Here is a 19,798-nt window from a genome sequence, read left to right as displayed (position 1 = left end):
TTATTTTATATTAGAGCAGACCAATATACGATTATATTCTATGTAAGGACAGGTCTCCTCTGTCTACTTGCCTGATTAAAAGTTGTCCTTCAGAATATTCCAGATTCCACTCATAATGTTAATCCTAATAGGAATATCAAGTTTGTAGCATCTTTCACTGTGAAACAAGTCTTTTATGGTCATGGATGTGAAATTGTTCGGCATAGAGTGAGGATCTGGGTGAAAGTTTGGCTGTTATCCAAGGCTAACTCACCACAGTATGGTTTGTTTGACTGCTTTCTAAGTACAATTTTCCGAACATATACAGCCCTTACAATTTTTAAGAATTTCTAGTTTTCTGTGTTGAAATTATTGGGCAGAGAAATGCATTTGATTTGAATTGATTGCGTGAGCTATATATGGTTTCATGATTGCCCATATCTAGTCTCATTCTTTTGTTCACAGAACTTACCAGACAATGCCATTATCATGAATGACTTCCCCAGGAGACAGAGGCATTCCCTTGTAGTAACAAGGACAGCTAGAAGCAGGCACACATTTGCCACTTTCATCCATGTAGGTTCCATTTATGCAGGTGCAGCCATCAACTGGGACAAACTTGATGTTGCATGTGACATCAGGCTCACTCAGAGAGCGACAAGTGGGTTGACAGGAATCAACATTGTAAGTGTACTTCAAGGATTTCGGACACGTGTTGGTGTATTTCGCTTGAGAGAGTAAAATAAGGTGAGTTATGTTTGTAGTTAATTTAAGGATCAATGTAGGCATAAATGCAGTATTTGAGGTTTATGATAAAAGTGGCATTGTATATAGACATGCTTTTCTGATGTGTGAATACTGTGATTATTTTTTACCGTTAAAGCAAAATATATAAATGTATCTCCTATAAATGTATCAAAAATACAGATGTTTTGTCCAGGTAAAAAAAAAAGGAAAAAAGCTCAGTTATATTAATGCATCATGTGTTTTTCTTCATTGCTATTTTTATATTTTATGTCAATGTAAATTGAGAAACACTCTAGTTATTTTATTGCTATTACAAGAGTATTGAATTCCATGTTACTTCTTCTAATTCTGAGCAAGTAATCTAACAAAGCCTATTTTTTATATTTCACCCTGCTTACTGGTTCACTTTTATGGCATTCCTCTCCTCCTTGATTCACTTTCACTTCTTGAAAGTGAATGAGAACAATTCCCTTTCTTCGTCATTCAACAATTCACTTCTTGAAAGTGAATGCTATACTTAAATGACAATTTAACACAATTTACTCTGGGAATTTCATATATTCTGAAAGCTCATTTGTGGAGCCTTCTGGATGATCATTTTCAAGAGGCAAGAGGATGTAAAACTTACTGCAGACTTTGTTCCTCCATCCGTTGAGGAGAACTCCTTTCACAGCACAGGCTCTGACATAGCTGGAGAGGGCAGCACACATGCAGTCCTCAGTGTTCTCACAGTTACATGTGTCAAACATGCAGTTCTAGGGACAGAGAATGACATATGATTGTCAGAGTGTCATTTCAGAGCCATGACTCTCTATACTACTTAGAGTGTCATGTTCATTAAAGCTAAAAGCAAGTGAAGTTCATATATGTAAGTGAGCATATGCTCATTTTTCATTTGAAGATTTCCTTGAGTCCTTTCAGAAAAGATTCTTTTAAAGGAGAGATAGTAATCAGAGGACTAGAGTTTAAACTTATTTTTCCTTTTGCTTGTTCTTCTTTACTTTTGCAAGTGGTGGTAGCTTTCCCAGCTACTTCCAATTTCTAGCCACAGTGCCATGGTGACTTAGTGGGACAAGTAGAGGATATTTGCCCCTGACGTTTAGTACTTTTATTTGAAGCTTGGGCTCTTTGCATCAGAGGAGCAAAGAAAGCAAGAAGTCACTTAATCTGTTACTGTGCCAAGTAAGGCCACTATAACGTGCCCATTCCAAAGGATTTGTTAAACATACTCTTACAGATATCCAAGTTCCCCAAGCTGCTTTGTGCATGCATTTATTGCCTTGTCCTTGGATATATGCAAAAGTAGCTGCCTCCTGAGAGCAACTGTGCAAAGTACTAGTTAAGCTCCTGACTAAAGCTTTCCTTATATCTTAGGAAAGGAGGCTTCTGTCCTTTGATCTAATAAGGAATCCAGACAGTCCAAGCTCCTATATTAGGCATTTGGCAGCAGGAAAATGCCTGTAAGTTTATCCTCCTTTGAATGGAAAGAAAGATACCTTTCAAAAGGAGTAAGTATTATGATGTGTGATGGGCTTCGGGCTTCAAAAGAATTGTAATGAGTGCATCTCCACCTGATTGGCAAGTTGTTCTCTCAGGTGTTAGAATCAGAAGTCCAAGTCTTACTCTTTCAAACACAAAAAAGTTAAAACCAAGTACCTTCTGGTAAACTTCTGGATTCACTGTTGAGTGACATTCAGCAAAAGGTCCCATGGTATCAGAGAGCAGTCCACACCAGTGCTGAGCATACTTGTCTGTGAATTTAAAATATACAAATTTGTATTGCACTTCATTGTCTAAATTCTTGCTTTTGTGTAACAATACTTCTTACAGGGAAATTGCAGAGGCTTAATTTAATAGAATTCAGCTTCCCCCCCCCCCCCCCCCTTTTTTTTTTTCCCTGAAAATTGAACAATATTTCACTTTGTCTACACAGAAATAAGAATTCTTCATAAACTCAATGCTCTCAATTCATGGTAGTTATCATGGAATAAACTAATACAGCCTTAGATGTATTGTGGATGCTCAAATCTGAAGTATTTCATTGCTTGAAATTCTTAACAGCCTGACAGCTATGAAGTCATGAACTGTAAGACTGGTTCATATTTTGACAGTGGAAGGACCACACTGAGGTCATCCAGCCTTCAGTGGGGCTAAGCTCAGCTTTTTTCCTATATGACAATCAGAGCTTTCAAGGAATGTATTCCTTATATGCTAAATGGTTCTGGTTCCCCTTAAGTAAACTTGCAAAAACAACACTTGCTTTCTTTAGCCAAAGAAATATTTTTGAAGATCCAAAATACTGTATTAGTTATTATTTATTAATAGAAGATTTCTTGTGTCTAGTGAGGAAAACAGTGTGTGTTTGCAAAGGGTCCGCTGTTATTTTGGCTAAATGCTTTGTGATTGATCAGCTTATTTCTTCTTCCTATCTTAAAAGAGAACAGAAGAGTTTGCTATATGGTGAGCTTACCATTTTCTATGCTGAGGGTACATGGGTTCTCAAAAGTGATTTTGGCATCAGGACAATCAGCCCGAGTTTTCCAGGTATTGCCAAAGGCAGCTGAAGTACCCTCTATTACACCACTGGTGGTTTTGAAGTCATCAGTCTGGACGTCATTGAAATTTCCACAGAGACCTAGAAGGAAGCAGATGGGTCAGATGGAAGCAGATTGAACCTACATAATCAAGTGTACAGATGAAGGCAGTTGTTAGGATAAGATCACTTACCACAGGTCTGCCCTTTATGTGATGGGTCTAAGTTTATAAAAAGTTGCATGAGAGGTGTAAGCTGGATCTGTAGCTGAAGACCAAAGGTTGTTTGTAAAACGATGAAGAACGATGATGGTCTGAAGATGGTGACATTTGCTGGGGACAATGAACATAAGAGTTATAATTTTATCTAAGATGAACAGTTGAAACTACTGTTCATTACATAGGAGGATTGTACAGCTGTGTGTGATCCTAGTTGTTGAAGAACTATATATATGTATATATATATATATATAAATTAAGATTTCAAATCCAGCACTAAAGTGGACTGTCTTTACCTCTTTACCTTAAAAAAAAATCATAAAAGAACTCCACCTTCCATCAGTTGTTTTGAAATAAGGGGAAAAACATACACTTCTGTGACTATTTAAAAGACCACCTTTGCTTGATGAAAATTGTTTAGGATGATTTAGTGGTAGCCTCTAACCTCAAACTATTCTGTCATTTATGCTTTCTGTTCAGGTGCAGCAGTTGTCTGAGGACTGGTGGCAGAGAAAATCTCCAGTGATGAATGTACATCATACAAAGAGACACAGGTGACACAGGAGAACTAAGCAACATGGGAATTTGAATTCCTGTTGCAAATCTGAAATTTTATTTCCTCTCTTATGGCAATATTTGGATCTGGAAGTGTCCAATTATACTATTTGTCTGAACTGAATCTCCATTTGATCAGATCTTACTAAAATCAGACCATAATTTTGCTAAAATTAGAGCAAAGTTGATTAGGCAAACCCTCTTTATTTAAAAATGAGAGGTTACACTCTGAGTACTTTGGGTTTGCTGTGGTGTAACCAAAGGCAGAATTTGGCAGCAGATGAAGAAATACAATATTTTAAATTCAAAAACAAACATCAGAGGAGTCTTCCAAAGGAACTTACCTGCAGAGAAAGGCAGCTGTGTGTAGATCATATTCACAAATACGCTGCCAGAAGGCTGGATCACAATATTCTGTCCACAAGAAGAGGGAATGATTATCAAGCATGCTTAGGAAAGGTAAAACATTTTCCAAATGTTGTATGTCTAGTATCATTAAAGATAGAGGAGGGAAAATGGTGTGTGGGGAGGAAAGACTCAGGGTCTGGTGATTTTCTGATTCTCTTACTATTTCATTGATCTTTATTATACAGGTCCATTAACAGCCCGCCCTCCCCTGACCCCCCCCCAAAAAAAAAAAAGAAAGAAAAAAGGAAGATATAACAACCACCAAACAAATAAAACCTCAAAGACAACTAAATGACAGAAAACTATCAGGATCTTGACTTCCAATATACCTACTTTATTCTTTTCTTTTTTCTTTGATTAATGTTCAAATGAGATAAAACAAAAATCAGTGCAGATTTCCTGTCTGTGCTGTTATGTCATTTGCATACAACTTGCCTATTAAGTTTTGCAAACATCCCTTCAGAATAATGGGTATTTGCATTTGCTACTTACAGTTTGTCCTCCACTTAGGCTGATGGCTACACCCTTGAGGCATGTCTCAGTGTCAGTCAGGCCACATTTGTGGATGTCTCCCAGGACAGTGAAATCATTGCTGTCACAGAGCTAGAAGAAGAAAACAAAATAAGTCTATTGTACTAGAAAGGATCACACTCAAATGGCGTTCTTATTAAAGTCAGTCTTTTAAGATGTTGATTATTCCTTTTCTTCTTATTTCTTGCATATCCATATATAGTCAGCAAAGTAATCTGATGTTCTTGTATGTCACACAGTGTAAGCTATCAATTACTGCTGACATTCAGTGGCAAGTTAGACATGTTAAACAACATCAAAACTTCAGAACGTTTAGGTAGTACTAGTTCAATCTGCTAGAGAAGAAGCAAGTGTGCCTTTCTTGCTCATTGGTTATGGTGTTTACCTGGGAAAGGAAAAGAATTGCTTCCAAACTTTCCTGCGCTGCATAGATTATCAAAAAGTCTGGACATTGTTTTAACAAGTAGGAAACATTTATTTAAATATCTTCTCACAGGAGAAAATTGAGCTAAGATCACCATTAATTGAGCTACCGAATAAAGGCAAACTGCATTTTTTCTCTTGGTTCTGATTTTTCACAGACTGTGTTCTGATTCAAAGTGTGCCTAATGAACAAAACATTACAGGGAAACAGAAAGAAGGCTATGGATCTGAACTTGTCTTATCATTTTCTGGACATTAACAAAACTAAATTGAGGACAGCAGAAATGCAGAATTACAGCTGTGTAGAAATTTAATGTTAAAACTGTGGGCTTTTAAACCTTTTCTGTCCAGTTTTAAGGTTTTTCTGTACCTCCAAAGGTATGCACCCATTGTTGATCCAGCTTGAGATTCTCATCGAAAATCATCATAGATTTAATCTAGTTTATTTCTAAATTACCTTATTCTAGTTCATTTATGAGTTTTTATGGTTCTCTTTCCTGGTAGCGTTCAGCCTGAGCTCTTTGAGAACACGTTTTATTTAATATGAACCCTTTGTGAGATCTTTTTTTTTTACATTGCTCACCCAATACAAATCAACAGCAAATATACATAGCATTCTGAAATTTGTAGTCATTACTTTAGACATACTTACTTAGAATTCAGTCCCTACTAATCATAGAAGTCCAGTATTTATTTATTTTTTTTTAATCAATTTTTGATGCTTTAGAATACATGCATGACTTCTTCACTTTTGCTTTTAAATTCTAAAGTCTTAATATTTTTACTGGGAAAGACTGTTTGGAAGGTTGATTGTCTTAATGAAATATCTCCTCCCATGAATTCTCTGTAATGATTTCAACCTGAATACTGTTAATCAAATAAGCCACTGAACTATATGAACTGTGACAAAAAGAACAGTACCGATGGAGGATATGGGCATTTTTCAGAAAGAAATAGTTACAGAGCACCAGACCGGGAATGTTGCATTTAGAAATTAATGGGAAGCATTGTTTCATGGACCTGAACATGGAATTCAGAGCAATTCTTAAGCATTGATCAAAGTACACAAGAATACTGTAATATATTTATTTAATATCAAATGAATAGAAAGCCCACTGGCTTTAGTATCTATTTAAGGATCCATGTTGTTCCTTTAAATTTCAGAAAATTGATGTGACTACTAGTAGTTTAAATCAAACATATGTAATAAAAGCATTTTCCTTTAGCATATTGCTTTAGCAAAGAATGTGACTGATTTTTTACCTTGGTTAGCACATAGCTACAGTCTCCGAAGAAGGAATAATATTTTTCATCAAATGTTGAGATGTGGGAACCTCCTTCAATACTGCAAGTTCCAGGACATGACTGGGTGACGCAAGCCCATTCACCTCCATCACAAGTACTGAAATGAAGAAGGCATTCTGTAACCTTGGGTAGTGCAAGTATAAATGAAATAAGAGACAATAAGAGCAGCTGAGGCCTTAATTTTCCTCTTGAAGGAAAAGAATGCTTACAATGAAGCCACATTTCTTTGAAATCTCAGAATAAGTACCAAAAAGGCACATTTATATTGATGATATTTTTTATATAATGCTTTTGATTTCCAGTCCATGGACAAAATTCAATCCTTTTGAATCTGGCATCCATTCTGCTGCATATGAAGGATTGCCCCTCATCTCCATTAGCATGACTTTAGCTTCAAATGTGTTACATATTTCTTGAAAAGTAATATGTTTGTGGTTTTTGCATTCATCGACATATAGACAGGTACATTTGCATACACATATGCAATAAGACTTCAGTAATTATAATGAAATTGAAGAAGTATACATCGTATCTGCCAAACATGCCTCTCAAACATGATCTCCCGGTCTGCATGATGCAGCATGTTCCTGAATATCATAGCCCTCGACTCCAGTATTTACACAAGTGCCCTAGTGTTACACTGTAGTTCTGCAAAGGATATAACACAGCAATTCACATTTCTGTATGGCTTTTCAGTCTCCAATATGTGAATTTGATTGTCTCCTTTATGTGATTATTCCTGAAACTGGAGCACTTATATCTAAACTTAAATTTTTGTTTCTATTTGTGAGGAGAAAACAGAGGTATAAAAATCTTTCAAAAAATACAATCAAAGAAGTTCAGTTAATAAATAGTTCTTATATTTTTAAGGAGCAATTAGTCATTTTTTCCTGTCTCCAAAATGTCCAGGTAATGCATCTAAAAAGAAATATGAGAAAGGGAATATTTTACCATGATCTGCATTTAGATGAGAAGGAGGTACCAGGAGCATAAGTTTCACCTTCATAGGTACAGTGACATTCCTTACGGGGAATACAGCCAGCACCATTAATGTCATCAAATACCATTCCTAGGGAAAGAAATTGTCTGTTACTCATTCTGTGCACTGCAGAACCTACTTTTGTACACATATCTGTCAGATGCATTAAAGCATTTTGCATTTCTCCTGCGTTACATGGAAAATCGAAAGCCACTTCCTTCTTTAAGGAAGGATGCCAGTTATGTAGGGATTGAAGGAACTATATTCCATTAAAACCTATCTAAAATCTTTGGATGATCATAAGGGACTTCTAGGGAAATACCTTTTTGTTATGAGCTTCGTTAGATTGCAATTAGGATTAAAAATACTAGATAGCAAGATGGAATAGATGAACCTTTTGTAAGACTGCCTGGGGACATATTTTCACAGTACATGTATATATGCCCAAAGGCAGAGGATTATCTAAAAGGAGTCAATGATATTATATAAACAAGTGATGGTAAATTCTGTGAGACAACATGGAAGATGGGCAGAAGATTTGCAATGGGAGAAGCTCATACCGTACTGTCACAACAGCAACAATTCTCAGCCACAGAAATAAGTGTGCACAAAGAAAACGTATTTGTGTCATTCATCTTGTACTGATACTCAGTTCTCAGATCTAAGTCTGTGGAACACCAGATTTTATAAACTGCCTGGTCATCTCTCTGCTCCTTGTTGTTTAGATACACAGCACTGGACATGGAAGGGTGTGGTAATGTGGGGAACCAAACCCAGCTTTGCTAACATCAGGGCAGAATGCAATTAAATGTTACACGCTTTCTATTAACTGAGTATGGATGTTGAGAATAGGAAACTTCATCTTATCATACCCAGTCCAGTCATTACATACATGTGTCAGGCACATGTTCGAAAGGGTGTTTTTATTAACCTGGGTATAAATAGTGCATGTATATCAAGGAAGAAGCATAGTTATTACATATTATTACATATATGTTACATATTATTACATAGTAATTACATATTATTACGTAGTAATATTACTATTACTATGATGCTATGAGAATAACAACAGTGATATGGCAAGAATGATAGAGTAGGAAAGCTTTCAGGGTTGTGACTATGAGAAAAGTAACTTGCCTGGAGGACAGATGCAGCCATCTGTACAATGATCTTCACAAAGTTCAGATCTTTCAGGGTTGCTGCAGGTATCAGAGCAGGGGGAGCCACATTCCTGGTGTTGCATGTTGAAGGGACATGATTTGGCTGAAAGTAGAAAGAGTAGTATAATGCTGACTTTTCCTTTGAGATATTGAGAAAACAGTATTTACTATCTAGGATGTTTTCTGTCAAGATACAGTGGAGAGCAACTAAGTGGAAGGTGCAAGATTTTAGATCTTCTGAAGTATACTGAAAACCTTCAGTAGTGCAATATCCCAGTAGTCTTGAATATACTCAGAATAAAGCTGATTTCATGAAAATTACAACCACTTTTAAATGGCTGTCTTCTCCAGGAAAAAAAAAAAAAATCACATATTTGAGGTTTACTAGATATAAGTAGGGAACATAACTGAAAGTCTCTTCCAGAGATACTTACGGCACAATTCTGAGGTTCTCCAGTTCAGAGGCTGTCCACCAGCATGAGCACACTGCCGTGAGTATTCAGCAAAGGTGTTGCACATGCAGAAGTCAGCCATAGAGGTATCACAGTGGCATAAGTCTTGTATGCAAGTTTCAATGTAGTCCTGAACATCCACAAGTACATTGCAACTTGTGAATGCTTCACTGGTTAATACTGTCTCACAGATAGAAGCCTGGAAGGGAAAACAGTGAAAGTAAAGCAGTTGTGTTTAGAAAATGTGAAAATGATTATTTCATTTAAGGCATGTAGCAAAACAAGCCAAAGGTCCTTCTGGTCCAAAAACCTGTCCAGCAGTAACCATAATCAGATGTGAACTCATATAATTCTTTAGCCTTCACTTTAGCAAAGAATTTAAAAAATAGTTTTGGAAACATTTTCCTTTCAGACCGATGGCTGGGTTATATTCATGCTGTACTTTTTCCTATCCTGGCAGATATTCTCCAAAGAGAGGGGCAATATATGCTGAACTGGAAAAACAAATTCTGAAAGAGAGTTTCTTACAAATTCACTTGAGCAATTCTTCAGAACAGCAGGAGGAATAGGGTCATCACACTGCTCTGTGGGTCCATCTATCTTCTGCCTATTCCCAAACTGAACGGCAGTCAGTTTTGTATCTGTACAAAACAGTCCAAGTATTAGAATAATATTTACTGCTTTACTGGCTTCTGCATGGAGGTATTTTCTTTTGTGACACTACCCATTAAAAGCAGATATGCAAAGGCAAAAGGAGATGAAGCAGGTATATAAAGGACTGGAGACTAACTATTGAAAACAGAAGAAAGTTACATGTGGCAGGTTTTGAAAGATGTAACAGTGATGGAAGCAGTCTAATGCATCTGAAAGCCCTGACTCTGTTACTTAAGTATTAAAACTGACATCATAAAAATATATACTGAAAAAAGTATCCCTGGCTTTGCAGTTAATACAACCCACAACCTCTGTGACTGTATAAGGCTAAAACAAAGAAAAACAAAGTGCCAATACTTAATAATGCTTCTTATTACGTACTCTGTGAAATAAACTCATTATTGGTTGGAATTCCATTGAAGTCCCCACACAGTCCACAGGTTTGATTGGCATATTTCTTATCTAGTTCCACCTAAAAGAAATGAGGAAAGCAAGTTTGGTTCACAGCAATGTCAACCCTGGTGGTTAGAAACACAGCCTACACCGATACTCCTTACATACTCAAAATTTGACATATGTGTGCTGTGCAGGCTGTGAGGTGTGGTAGGCACCATTGGGAAGGTCAATGACCACCAAGAAAAGCTTAGTCTTAGTCTACCACTGGGACTGTGAACATCAGAGCATTGCCAGGTCTGGAATCTGGGATTAGTCCATTGTGATGTGGGGACATTATAATATGGGGGTATATTGACTATGAGCAGAACTCATTGGAAAAAATAAAATAAAATAAAATAAAATAAAATAAAATAAAATAAAATAAAATAAAATAAAATAAAATAAAATAAAACTAGGAGAAGACTGGAATATAGCCCAGTACAGTAAAAATTAGTACAGACCCCTAAGTAACTGTTTGCCTGACTGATTAAGATTGCAAAGATGTCAATGGACTATTTTCAAAACACTGCCATGGTTTGGATGTTTTCTTACCAGCAGGGCATCTTCTTCATTCCAAAGGAAGGTCAGTCCTAACTTGGCAGAAACTTTCAGATAGCTGTTGCTTCTCTCTACCAAGACTCCCATATGGTTGTAGGGCATCTGAACCCTGGGGAAAGATCACTAATTCAGTGAGGGTAGGGACAGAATATCTACACTGATACCCATTCTCACTCTCTTTGAGAAGCTTCAAGGATATGCTTCAGGATATTACTATTTATTCCTTAAAGTTCTTGATAATAAAGAGATACTCTTCGTGCTTTCTGTGGCATAAGTGCCATTCACAAAGATGTACTCCAGATAGGCTTTCCACTAGCTTGCCATATATAGCTGCTGTAATACACATATCATTGTGGCATAGCTGTCCAAATATTTACCCAAACTTTCAGACAAGTTTCACACCCTTTGCCAAAATCAATGCTATCATTACTACATAGAAAGGAAGTTCCCAGGCTAGCTTGTTTAAAATGAGCCCAGGTGCAAGCTGCAGTTGCAGTGTGCTTAACTGCACAGACTTCAGAGCAAGGACAAGAACAGTCAGAAATTCCTCAGAGGGCTCCTGTTCTGGTAGTTAATGCAAAGTAGAAACTTAAAGGGTGTAAAAGCCTAATACTTTACTAAATCCAACTTATATGTTTGACTGTATATATGTTTTTACATATATGTTTATACTAGAGGCAGGCAGCATCTGGGTTATAGCTCATCTGAATAAAATGGACACAAGAATAATCTGTCGAAATGACAGCTCATTGTCAGGCCCTCTTATTTTGTTGGTGCCTCAGAAAGGACATGAGTCCTACAGCTGCGTGGGAGCAATGTGAGATGAGATGAGAGAAAGGGATGCTTGCTCAAAGAGCCTTCTGAGTGCAAGGGCAGTCATGGCAATTTCAGTTCATAGCAGAAGATATGAACATACTGTTGGCCATTAACAAGGACGGATGTGCGGGTCAGTTCAACCACTACTCCTTCCAGCTTCATGATGACGTGGGTGATCATGGTAGCATTTTCCACCATTGTACGCCTAATCTGGATGTTGAAATCCTCGTAGGCAGATTTGCAGTTGGATGCAAAGACGTAATTGCAGACCCCAGGGAAATAAAAAATGTCCCCATCGAAGTTCTTGAAGTGGAAGTTACCCCATGTGCTGCACACACGGCCATTGTGAGAGGGGTTGCCAGCTGTTGAATTAAAATGAGCCATAAGAATTTTCTGCAATTTGCCATAGATACCCTCCTCTTAAGTTGCCTAGATAAAGTGTCTCACCAATGTTTTGAGCACATTATCATTTCCCTTTCTTTACTGCAAATAGTGTGCATGATTTATCCAAGTATTACAAGTGCTTTTTTTTTTTTTTTTTTTTTTTTTAGCCTCAGCATACTAACAATATAAGCTGAGCATCAAGCCACTATAGATTATCATTATTTGATGAACAGACTACTTTTCTTGTTCATTTTTTATTTTATGAGGCTAAAGGATCTTACACAATTTACCAATCTGTTCAGTTCACTCCATATTCTTTCTATCTGTTTGATCAACAAATACGTATCTGAGCCATGACATTTGTTGAACTTACCCTTTACTTTCAGCGTGCTTTGAAGAGGTGGAATGATTGTCAATCCATGGGATTTAGTACCCAGTGGAAGACCTACAATGAGAAAAACGATCAACTTTAATAGCATAAGAAGTCCTAAAATGTGGCTAGAGGTTGCTTAGTTTCTTTAGTGATTAGTATTTCCTAGTACTAGTTACTCCCTAGGGAGAATTTCCACAAGGATTTATTGATGTATTTTAAACAGTGCTTTGTGTTCTGTCTTTCCATATGTCTTTCCACTAACAGCCAAATCCCAAAGACCATCCTCTTTGGCTGTAGTTCTTTTTCCTTTGTTTGTTCAAGACTCCCATCTGATACAAGCCCTGCTCATCTGAACTCCAAAGTAGCAATCTAATTCTTAGACTATTGTGTTGTAATAGAGGTGGGGAAAAAGCAATGCTACTGTCTTTGTCTGAACCTCTGCCTCTGAGTACACTTAGAAAGTTACAGAAGAATCTTAGAAGATAAGAAACTACTTTTTTTTTTTTTTTTTTTTTTTTTCCCCCCTGAAGCTTGTATCTGTATCTGTGCTGAGTCATGCAACTTTGCACAACCAACTGCAAGCAGAATTTTTTTTTAGAAAATGCTATTGAAAGTCTGCAAAACTTTAATCATGTACATTTCATGGAAAGACTTCTATTTGTAGGTTACAGCCCTAAATTTTCTAAGTCCAAATCTAATGTTTTCTCTTGAAATCCAGCTGTGAAGGGGAGAGAATACTTAGAGAACCTGCTATGCATTTTCTTTACATGAGAGTTTTGATGCAGTTTTTTCCTTTGAAAGTATCAAAACTGAAAGTATCAAAATATCATTCAATGATTTCCAAACTGTAGATTGTGGAATATCAGCCATTGACTTCTCCATTGAGATCAAAACATATCGCTAAGATAAATACGCGTTTTAGGAAGACAGTTTGGTTAAGTCTTGATGTAAGAATTTGAAGTGTAAACACACATACTACCTTACTTGACAATCTGTTCCAGTAATTAAATGCACATTTATTAAATAATTTGAGGTATGCTTCCAGTTTGGGTGTACCACTGTTTTAATTGCCAGCTAGTGACTTCACAAATTGCAGTTTGCATTGCAGGCTAAATGATTAATTATTTCAGCCTTTCATCAGTAATATACCAATAGGCATTTTATCCTTCCACCCTTATTTTGCTGTGTACTGTCAGTGTGTTACAGTATGTGTCATAAAACTGTTTTATATGCATAATTATTTAGTGTTTAATCATTCTAATGTTTAAGGTAGTTACAGTTCTGTTATTCTCACTTGGGAGTGATGTGGTCATATTTACACAGAATAAAAAATGTATGTTTTATTACCTACTATCAGGTATCTTGATGATACGTATGTATACACACTCCCTTCTGAAAATACACTTTTAGATAGATGGTATGTACCTTTCATGAAGTTAAAGATTAGATAACTGTATCACATCACCAGACCAGATCTACTGGGCCGGATCTCAGAGGAATTTCTCGTGGGGACTTGGATGTATCGTACACAAGTTTTCTCTCTCTCTCTCTCTCTATATATATATACACACATATATATATATGTATATATTATAAAAGGAATGGATGTTCTAGGAATATTCTTCTTTATTGGTTTAATTTGGGGCAAAATATTAGAAACATCTCAGAATAAAATTACTTACTGTTTTTTCTCTGCAGGACAGATAGAGAATCATAGTTTGATTGTGATTGTTGTTCTTCGCCCTGGACTTGAACTGTATAAAGAGGAGTAGAAGAGGAAAATGTAAATGTTTAATTTGTATGAGTTCCTTCATCATTTTTTCCATTATATTTGTCTGAACTTGCAAAGTCAGTATATCAAAAATTGGCAAAGCTATGTTCATATACTGAAGGTCAGACTTACATCAGAACTTGTGCTATATGCAACCATGATGGCCATATACCACTCCTTGAGCTATTTGTTTTTTCAGTAGGCTAATAAATTATTGAAAGGAAGCCATTAAAAATGTGCCAGTGAGAATTCGAGCAGATCCTTATTCTGTTTTTGTCATAATAGCCCCTGGATGCTCTCACATACTTTTCAGACAGAAGAACCCCATTTTTAACTAGATGAGTGATCTCTGTCCTCTCTTATGGAAAGCCAAAGTTACTCTTTATTTTATGGTTTCATGCACTTTTTATAATAAACAGCAGAAGAAAAATAAACCCAGAAGTCACACAGAAGGAAATAGGCCTTTCCAATAGATACGCTCCTGATTTTGCCCCAAAGCAAAACTTTCTGTTTCCAGTGGTGAAATCATTTTTCTGTCCATTCCACTTCAGCTTCAGAACAGGAATACACCTAAAATCTGCAGGGCCAAGGAGGGCTTTTAATGCACTGCTTGTCGAGAGTTCATCAGATACAGGGCAGGGCCCTGTCGAGAGTTCATCAGATACAGGGGAGGCCATGCCAGCTGGAGAAAATCCAGATGGCAGGCTGACTGTCTGCTGCATCCCACAACAGGGCAGTCCATGGAAAGCACTGCTAGAGGAGCTAATGCTGAAATTAGAGCTGCAGGGAGCGCCATAAACCCCTTTCTCCTTGCACCAGCTGGACATCTGCATGGTGTTGGAAGGACACATTCTGTCTCTTCTGGAGATGTGAACCATTCAGTGCTTCTGAGTTCCTCTCCTATCTATTCTCAGAGAGTTTTTTGCTTCTTTTTCCATGCATGGTATGGCTTCAACACTGGTGCCACATTCATCCCAGATTCCCATTCCGCTACCATTCCATTGCATGGTATGGTAATGCTACAGCTAGCCTTCTGATGAACCGCTCTTAGCACTATTTTTTATCATAAGTTAGTTTGGAATTATCTGGAAGTAGGAAAAAATAACTCAATTGGGTCTGCATCTGAGATCAAAACACACTAAAACCTAATATTTCTGTCACCTTAAATCTTAAGGGAAATGAACAGGAGGAATATGAGTAAAAAAACCTTTCTACCCATCTGTGAGAATTAAGTGTCCTTTTATAATGCTTAAGGCAGATCCATTATTTTCACTCCCTCAATAAACAAGCCTGTGCTCTAAGCTTTTGTAGAATCTCACGTGTGAGGACAAATTAACTTTTAAAATCTGATGTCCAACATTTTCCAGGCAAAATACTTAGTGTACCATGAGCTGATAAAACGAAACAAAAAAATCTTTAATAATGCAGATTCCATGAGGTTGTTCATTCTTAAATGTATTTTTGCCCCTTTTGGCTTGTGCTTTTACACATGCTTTACTTTCAAATATGGACATCAAAAACTAAATGCCAATCTTGAGGCACAGTGGTAGAAATAAGAATTATTCCTGATTTCAAATGGAGAAAATATATTAAGAGCATCAAGTAGGTTATGAAGCTTGAAGATAATAATTTTCCTCTTCTTAGGAAAGAAAGTATTTGTAACAGAAAATAAAATCTTGCATAAAGGTAAAAGGTTCATTAGCTCCACAAAGCTGAGAAAAAAGGTTTCAAACTCTGACGCAGGCAATAAATTCTTTGAAACTGTAAAAATGCCAAGCAAATAAATCCTCCTACCTTTGATCTGTATGATGGCAAGTGCTAGTATTGATATCCATAGTGGTATTCGCGTCCCACTACCTGTGCCCATCTTCTGGAAGTCCGGTAGAAACTACCGAACAACCTGCCTCTGAGAAAATACCTGTCTGCTCCTGAGTTTTATATAGTGAGAGAGCAGGTTTTGGCTCAGTTCCCAGATTGTTTCACAAGGTTCTTAAAAGGTGGGGCTTCAGACGTTTTACTTTTCCTTTGCAGGTGTACAGGTAAATAGAGGATGCTCTGACTTTCCTAAGGTATTTGCACTCTAGGAGGAGTCTTCTTTCTACAGGTCCTTAAGATGAAATGTCAAGAGGTGAGCAGGAAGAATTTTTGCACAGAATTAGCCCTCCAAAATTGTTAATATAATGGGTTAAATATAATTTAAGGGACTTTTGAATAACTTTTGAGTGGGACATTGGAATTAATGGCTTCACATATTTTTAGTTTCCTCCTTATAGTTAAAGATAGCAACTTCTCAACAAAACAAAACAAAACAAAACAGCAAAAAAAAAAAAACACAAAGAAACAAACAAAAAACAAACACCAAACACACAAAAAACAAGGAAGCTCCATCTGACACAGATTTTTATTGAGTTTGCACCTGTGTATGTAGCTACTTTGCCTGTGAAAATGGAAAAGATCAAAGGCAATATGGAGTCGGTAATATGGACCCTTCCTTGAAGGATCGTTTCTTTTCATATGTGCAATTTTAGTGCTAGATCAGCAGTTTCCCTTCTGAGTAAACATGGTTTCACCACAACGACTAAAATTGATTCTAAAATTTATATATGTATATATATATATATGTATATATAAATGTATAAATGTGTATATATATATAAACATTTAATTTACAGGGATGTCCTTTGGAATGTTCATTATCTTGAGCAATGAGAGTGAATGATATTTTGTGAACATATTAAAATATTAATTTAAAGATATATTGCTATAATGAATTAAACTTTTAAAGTTTCTTACTCTGGGCAGTACAAAAACAGTCTTTCAGAAGAAGGATGAATTGAAAGTTCCTGCAAAGCAGTAAGTACTAAGATAATTTCCATATTCACTGAGAACAGGACAAGATGTAATTAAATGTAAAACCAGGAAAGGCTTTTAGGTTAGACAATGAGGACAAAAAAAATCTTTACGGGTATGATGAAGGTTGCCAGAGAACACTTGAATTTCCATCACTGGTGGTTTTCAAGAACAGGTTAGACAGACACCTGCCTAATGATGGTGTAAGTGCAGCTGATAGTGCCCTGAGGCAGGGGAATGGACTAAATGGCCATTTTAGATTCCTTTGAACTCAATTTTTTATGATTTTTTCTGAAAATAACTAAATGAAATCAGAAGCGTTGAGGAAAAAAATTGTCTGCTTTCAGTTGTGTGTACCTCTGACAACTTTACTGACATACAAATCAACGTAGAATTAACCTTAGTATTACCTGAATGAGGAGAAGAAGGTGACTACAAGATAGTTGTATGTAAAGAAATATACGCAGTGCAAAATTAAGGTAAATGATGTTACCATTTTGGTTATTATCAAGGTACCAAGATGAAGAGCTGAAAACAAAAAATGTTAACAGAGGTAACTGGAGCACAGGTAAAGTCATGATGAAAGAGGTAAAGTAAACTCAGCTGGGTATAACACATGTAAGTTTATTAAGTGATTCTGATGAAGTAATGCAACCTCATGCTAGTGAGAGGAAAATATGCTTTATGAATCATTACATTGCTTACCATTGAAAAATCAATTCATATCAACAGTTGCTATGCTGTGGTTTCAAATACACAAGTTAACATTTCCTGCATGGTCAGGGAAGTACTGTGACCTCTCAAAGGTCCCAGATTGGTCACTACTGATGATTCCATTTGTATGGCTATCATAAATTAGGCTGAAACAAGTTTACACTTTTACACAAATTTAACTCCTTTAACCTTTAAGGCACCATCAAAAGTGGTTCCATATGTCTGCATTTTTTTGTTGAAAGTCTCAAATCTCTTATATGTCATGGACCATATTATTCTTACACTCCTAAATGGTTACTTCATTGATTAATACTTTTGCCAAGTTAACTCATTACCTTGTATTGGGTCTTTTCAGAAGTGATTATGAAATATGTCAAAATATATGAGATTTGTGAAAATAATTTCCAAATATTTATGATAATTTAATTTTGTAGTATTACAAATTATTCATAGAAATTCTTCCTCTTTAAGTTTTATTTCATCTCTATTCACTCAAGAGACTTACACAGGCAGCATGGAAGATAATTTTTTTAATTGGTTTGGGGTAACATGTCCAGATTTGTATAATTGTGTATGATCAAATCTGTGTACAGTCGACTGCATAAGCAGAAGTGTTAATAGCTAAGGATAATTTATTGATGCATGTTACTGTTTTTTATCAGAAAAGATGAAACATTCTGACAACAACAGCTTCTCTTTCTTTTTCACAGGATTATATCCCTACTCTGTATCTGCACTATTCAGTTGAACAGGAACATTTCAGTAGAATAGTTGCTTGCACTTTCAGATCCATTCTTTTTAATCCTGTATGATCAAATATTCCACAGTAATGATGTTACTCATGCATCGTACTTAAGATTTCTGAATCTGATTCTTTGAAAGAAAAAATGAGACCATCATATCTTATTTTCATACATCCTCTCTACTGAATGCAAATAAAATTTCCTAGCAAATTTGGCTAGCTTTGGGGTGCACTAATGATTTAAATCAGCGTCTCCATTTTTATTCTAACAAATAGAATGATTGACTCATAGTTAGATGCAGGTCATAAGGGATTTCTTGCTAATATCTAATCTAAATCTATGCTCTTTTATTATAAATCTAGAATGGCATGTCTTCTGGTAGATTTTGTGCCACTGATCACAACACTTTGAGTCTGGCTGTTGAGCCACATTTCCATGAACCTTACTGTCCACTTATCCAGTGCAAATCTCATCAGTTTGAGGAAACTATAGGAGCCTTAGTCCAATGAGTTGAAGAAAAAGAGACAGCAATTTTCTATAAATATGGGGTCAGACTGGAAGAAGAGTTTTTATTTACTTCATTTCTTTGCCTTTGATAACACATATGAAGGCTGTATGTGGTAGTTTTACCATGCTAGGCAGCTGAACACCACAACCACTCTCTCACTCCCCCTCCTCAGATGAGGAGGGGAAGAAGTAAAGGAAAGAACAACTCACGGGTTGAGATAAGGATAATTTAATTAAAGGGAAAAAAAATATTAAGGAAATATTATTATTAATTAAACAATTCAACTAAAGGGAAAAAAGGGAAAGGGGAAAAGGGAGGGGGAAAGGGAATAACAAAACAAAACAAGTAAAGGCTATGTGGAAGTGCAGAGGAAAGAAATCACTCTCTCCTTCCCACAAATGAGTGATGCTTGACCACATCCTTGAAGCAGGGCCTCAACGCTCGTAGCCGGTGTTAGGGAGGAGGACAGACATTTTTGCAGTGAGAGCCCACCCCTCCCCTCTTCTTCCTTTTTCCACCTTTTATTGCTGAGTGTGACATCATATGGTATGGAATATCCCTTTGCTTTAGGTCAGCTGCCCTGGTGATGTTTCTTTCTCACTTTTTTGCCCACCCCCTAGGAGGGTCAGAGAGAGTCCTGATGCTGTGCCAGCACTTCTCAGCAGAAGACACAACACTGGTGTGATACCACTGCTGTTC

The 19,798-nt window shown here is 36.6% G+C and overlaps 1 protein-coding gene across 1 annotated transcript in view; it reads right to left on the bottom strand.

Moving 5' to 3' along the window:
- Window positions 1–16,226, bottom strand: part of LOC118167494 (mucin-5AC-like) — a 38,051-nt gene extending 21,825 nt beyond the window's left edge. The window contains 18 exon segments of the mRNA XM_035326902.1: window positions 452–707; window positions 1,355–1,481; window positions 2,383–2,477; window positions 3,197–3,361; window positions 3,454–3,591; window positions 4,377–4,446; window positions 4,933–5,043; window positions 6,658–6,796; window positions 7,651–7,768; window positions 8,819–8,944; window positions 9,276–9,492; window positions 9,822–9,934; window positions 10,329–10,419; window positions 10,935–11,049; window positions 11,857–12,118; window positions 12,514–12,585; window positions 14,196–14,267; window positions 16,079–16,226. Of these exon segments, the coding sequence (XP_035182793.1) occupies window positions 452–707; window positions 1,355–1,481; window positions 2,383–2,477; window positions 3,197–3,361; window positions 3,454–3,591; window positions 4,377–4,446; window positions 4,933–5,043; window positions 6,658–6,796; window positions 7,651–7,768; window positions 8,819–8,944; window positions 9,276–9,492; window positions 9,822–9,934; window positions 10,329–10,419; window positions 10,935–11,049; window positions 11,857–12,118; window positions 12,514–12,585; window positions 14,196–14,267; window positions 16,079–16,151 (2,360 nt within the window). The 5' untranslated portion in view covers window positions 16,152–16,226.
- Between the last annotated feature and the right edge of the window lie 3,572 nt (window positions 16,227–19,798).

This window comes from Oxyura jamaicensis, chromosome 5 (assembly GCF_011077185.1).
Source record: "Oxyura jamaicensis isolate SHBP4307 breed ruddy duck chromosome 5, BPBGC_Ojam_1.0, whole genome shotgun sequence".
Classification (NCBI taxonomy): Eukaryota; Metazoa; Chordata; class Aves; order Anseriformes; family Anatidae; genus Oxyura; species Oxyura jamaicensis.
Note: the sequence above shows the minus strand (reverse complement) of the source record. Positions and strands in the feature narration are given on the sequence as shown.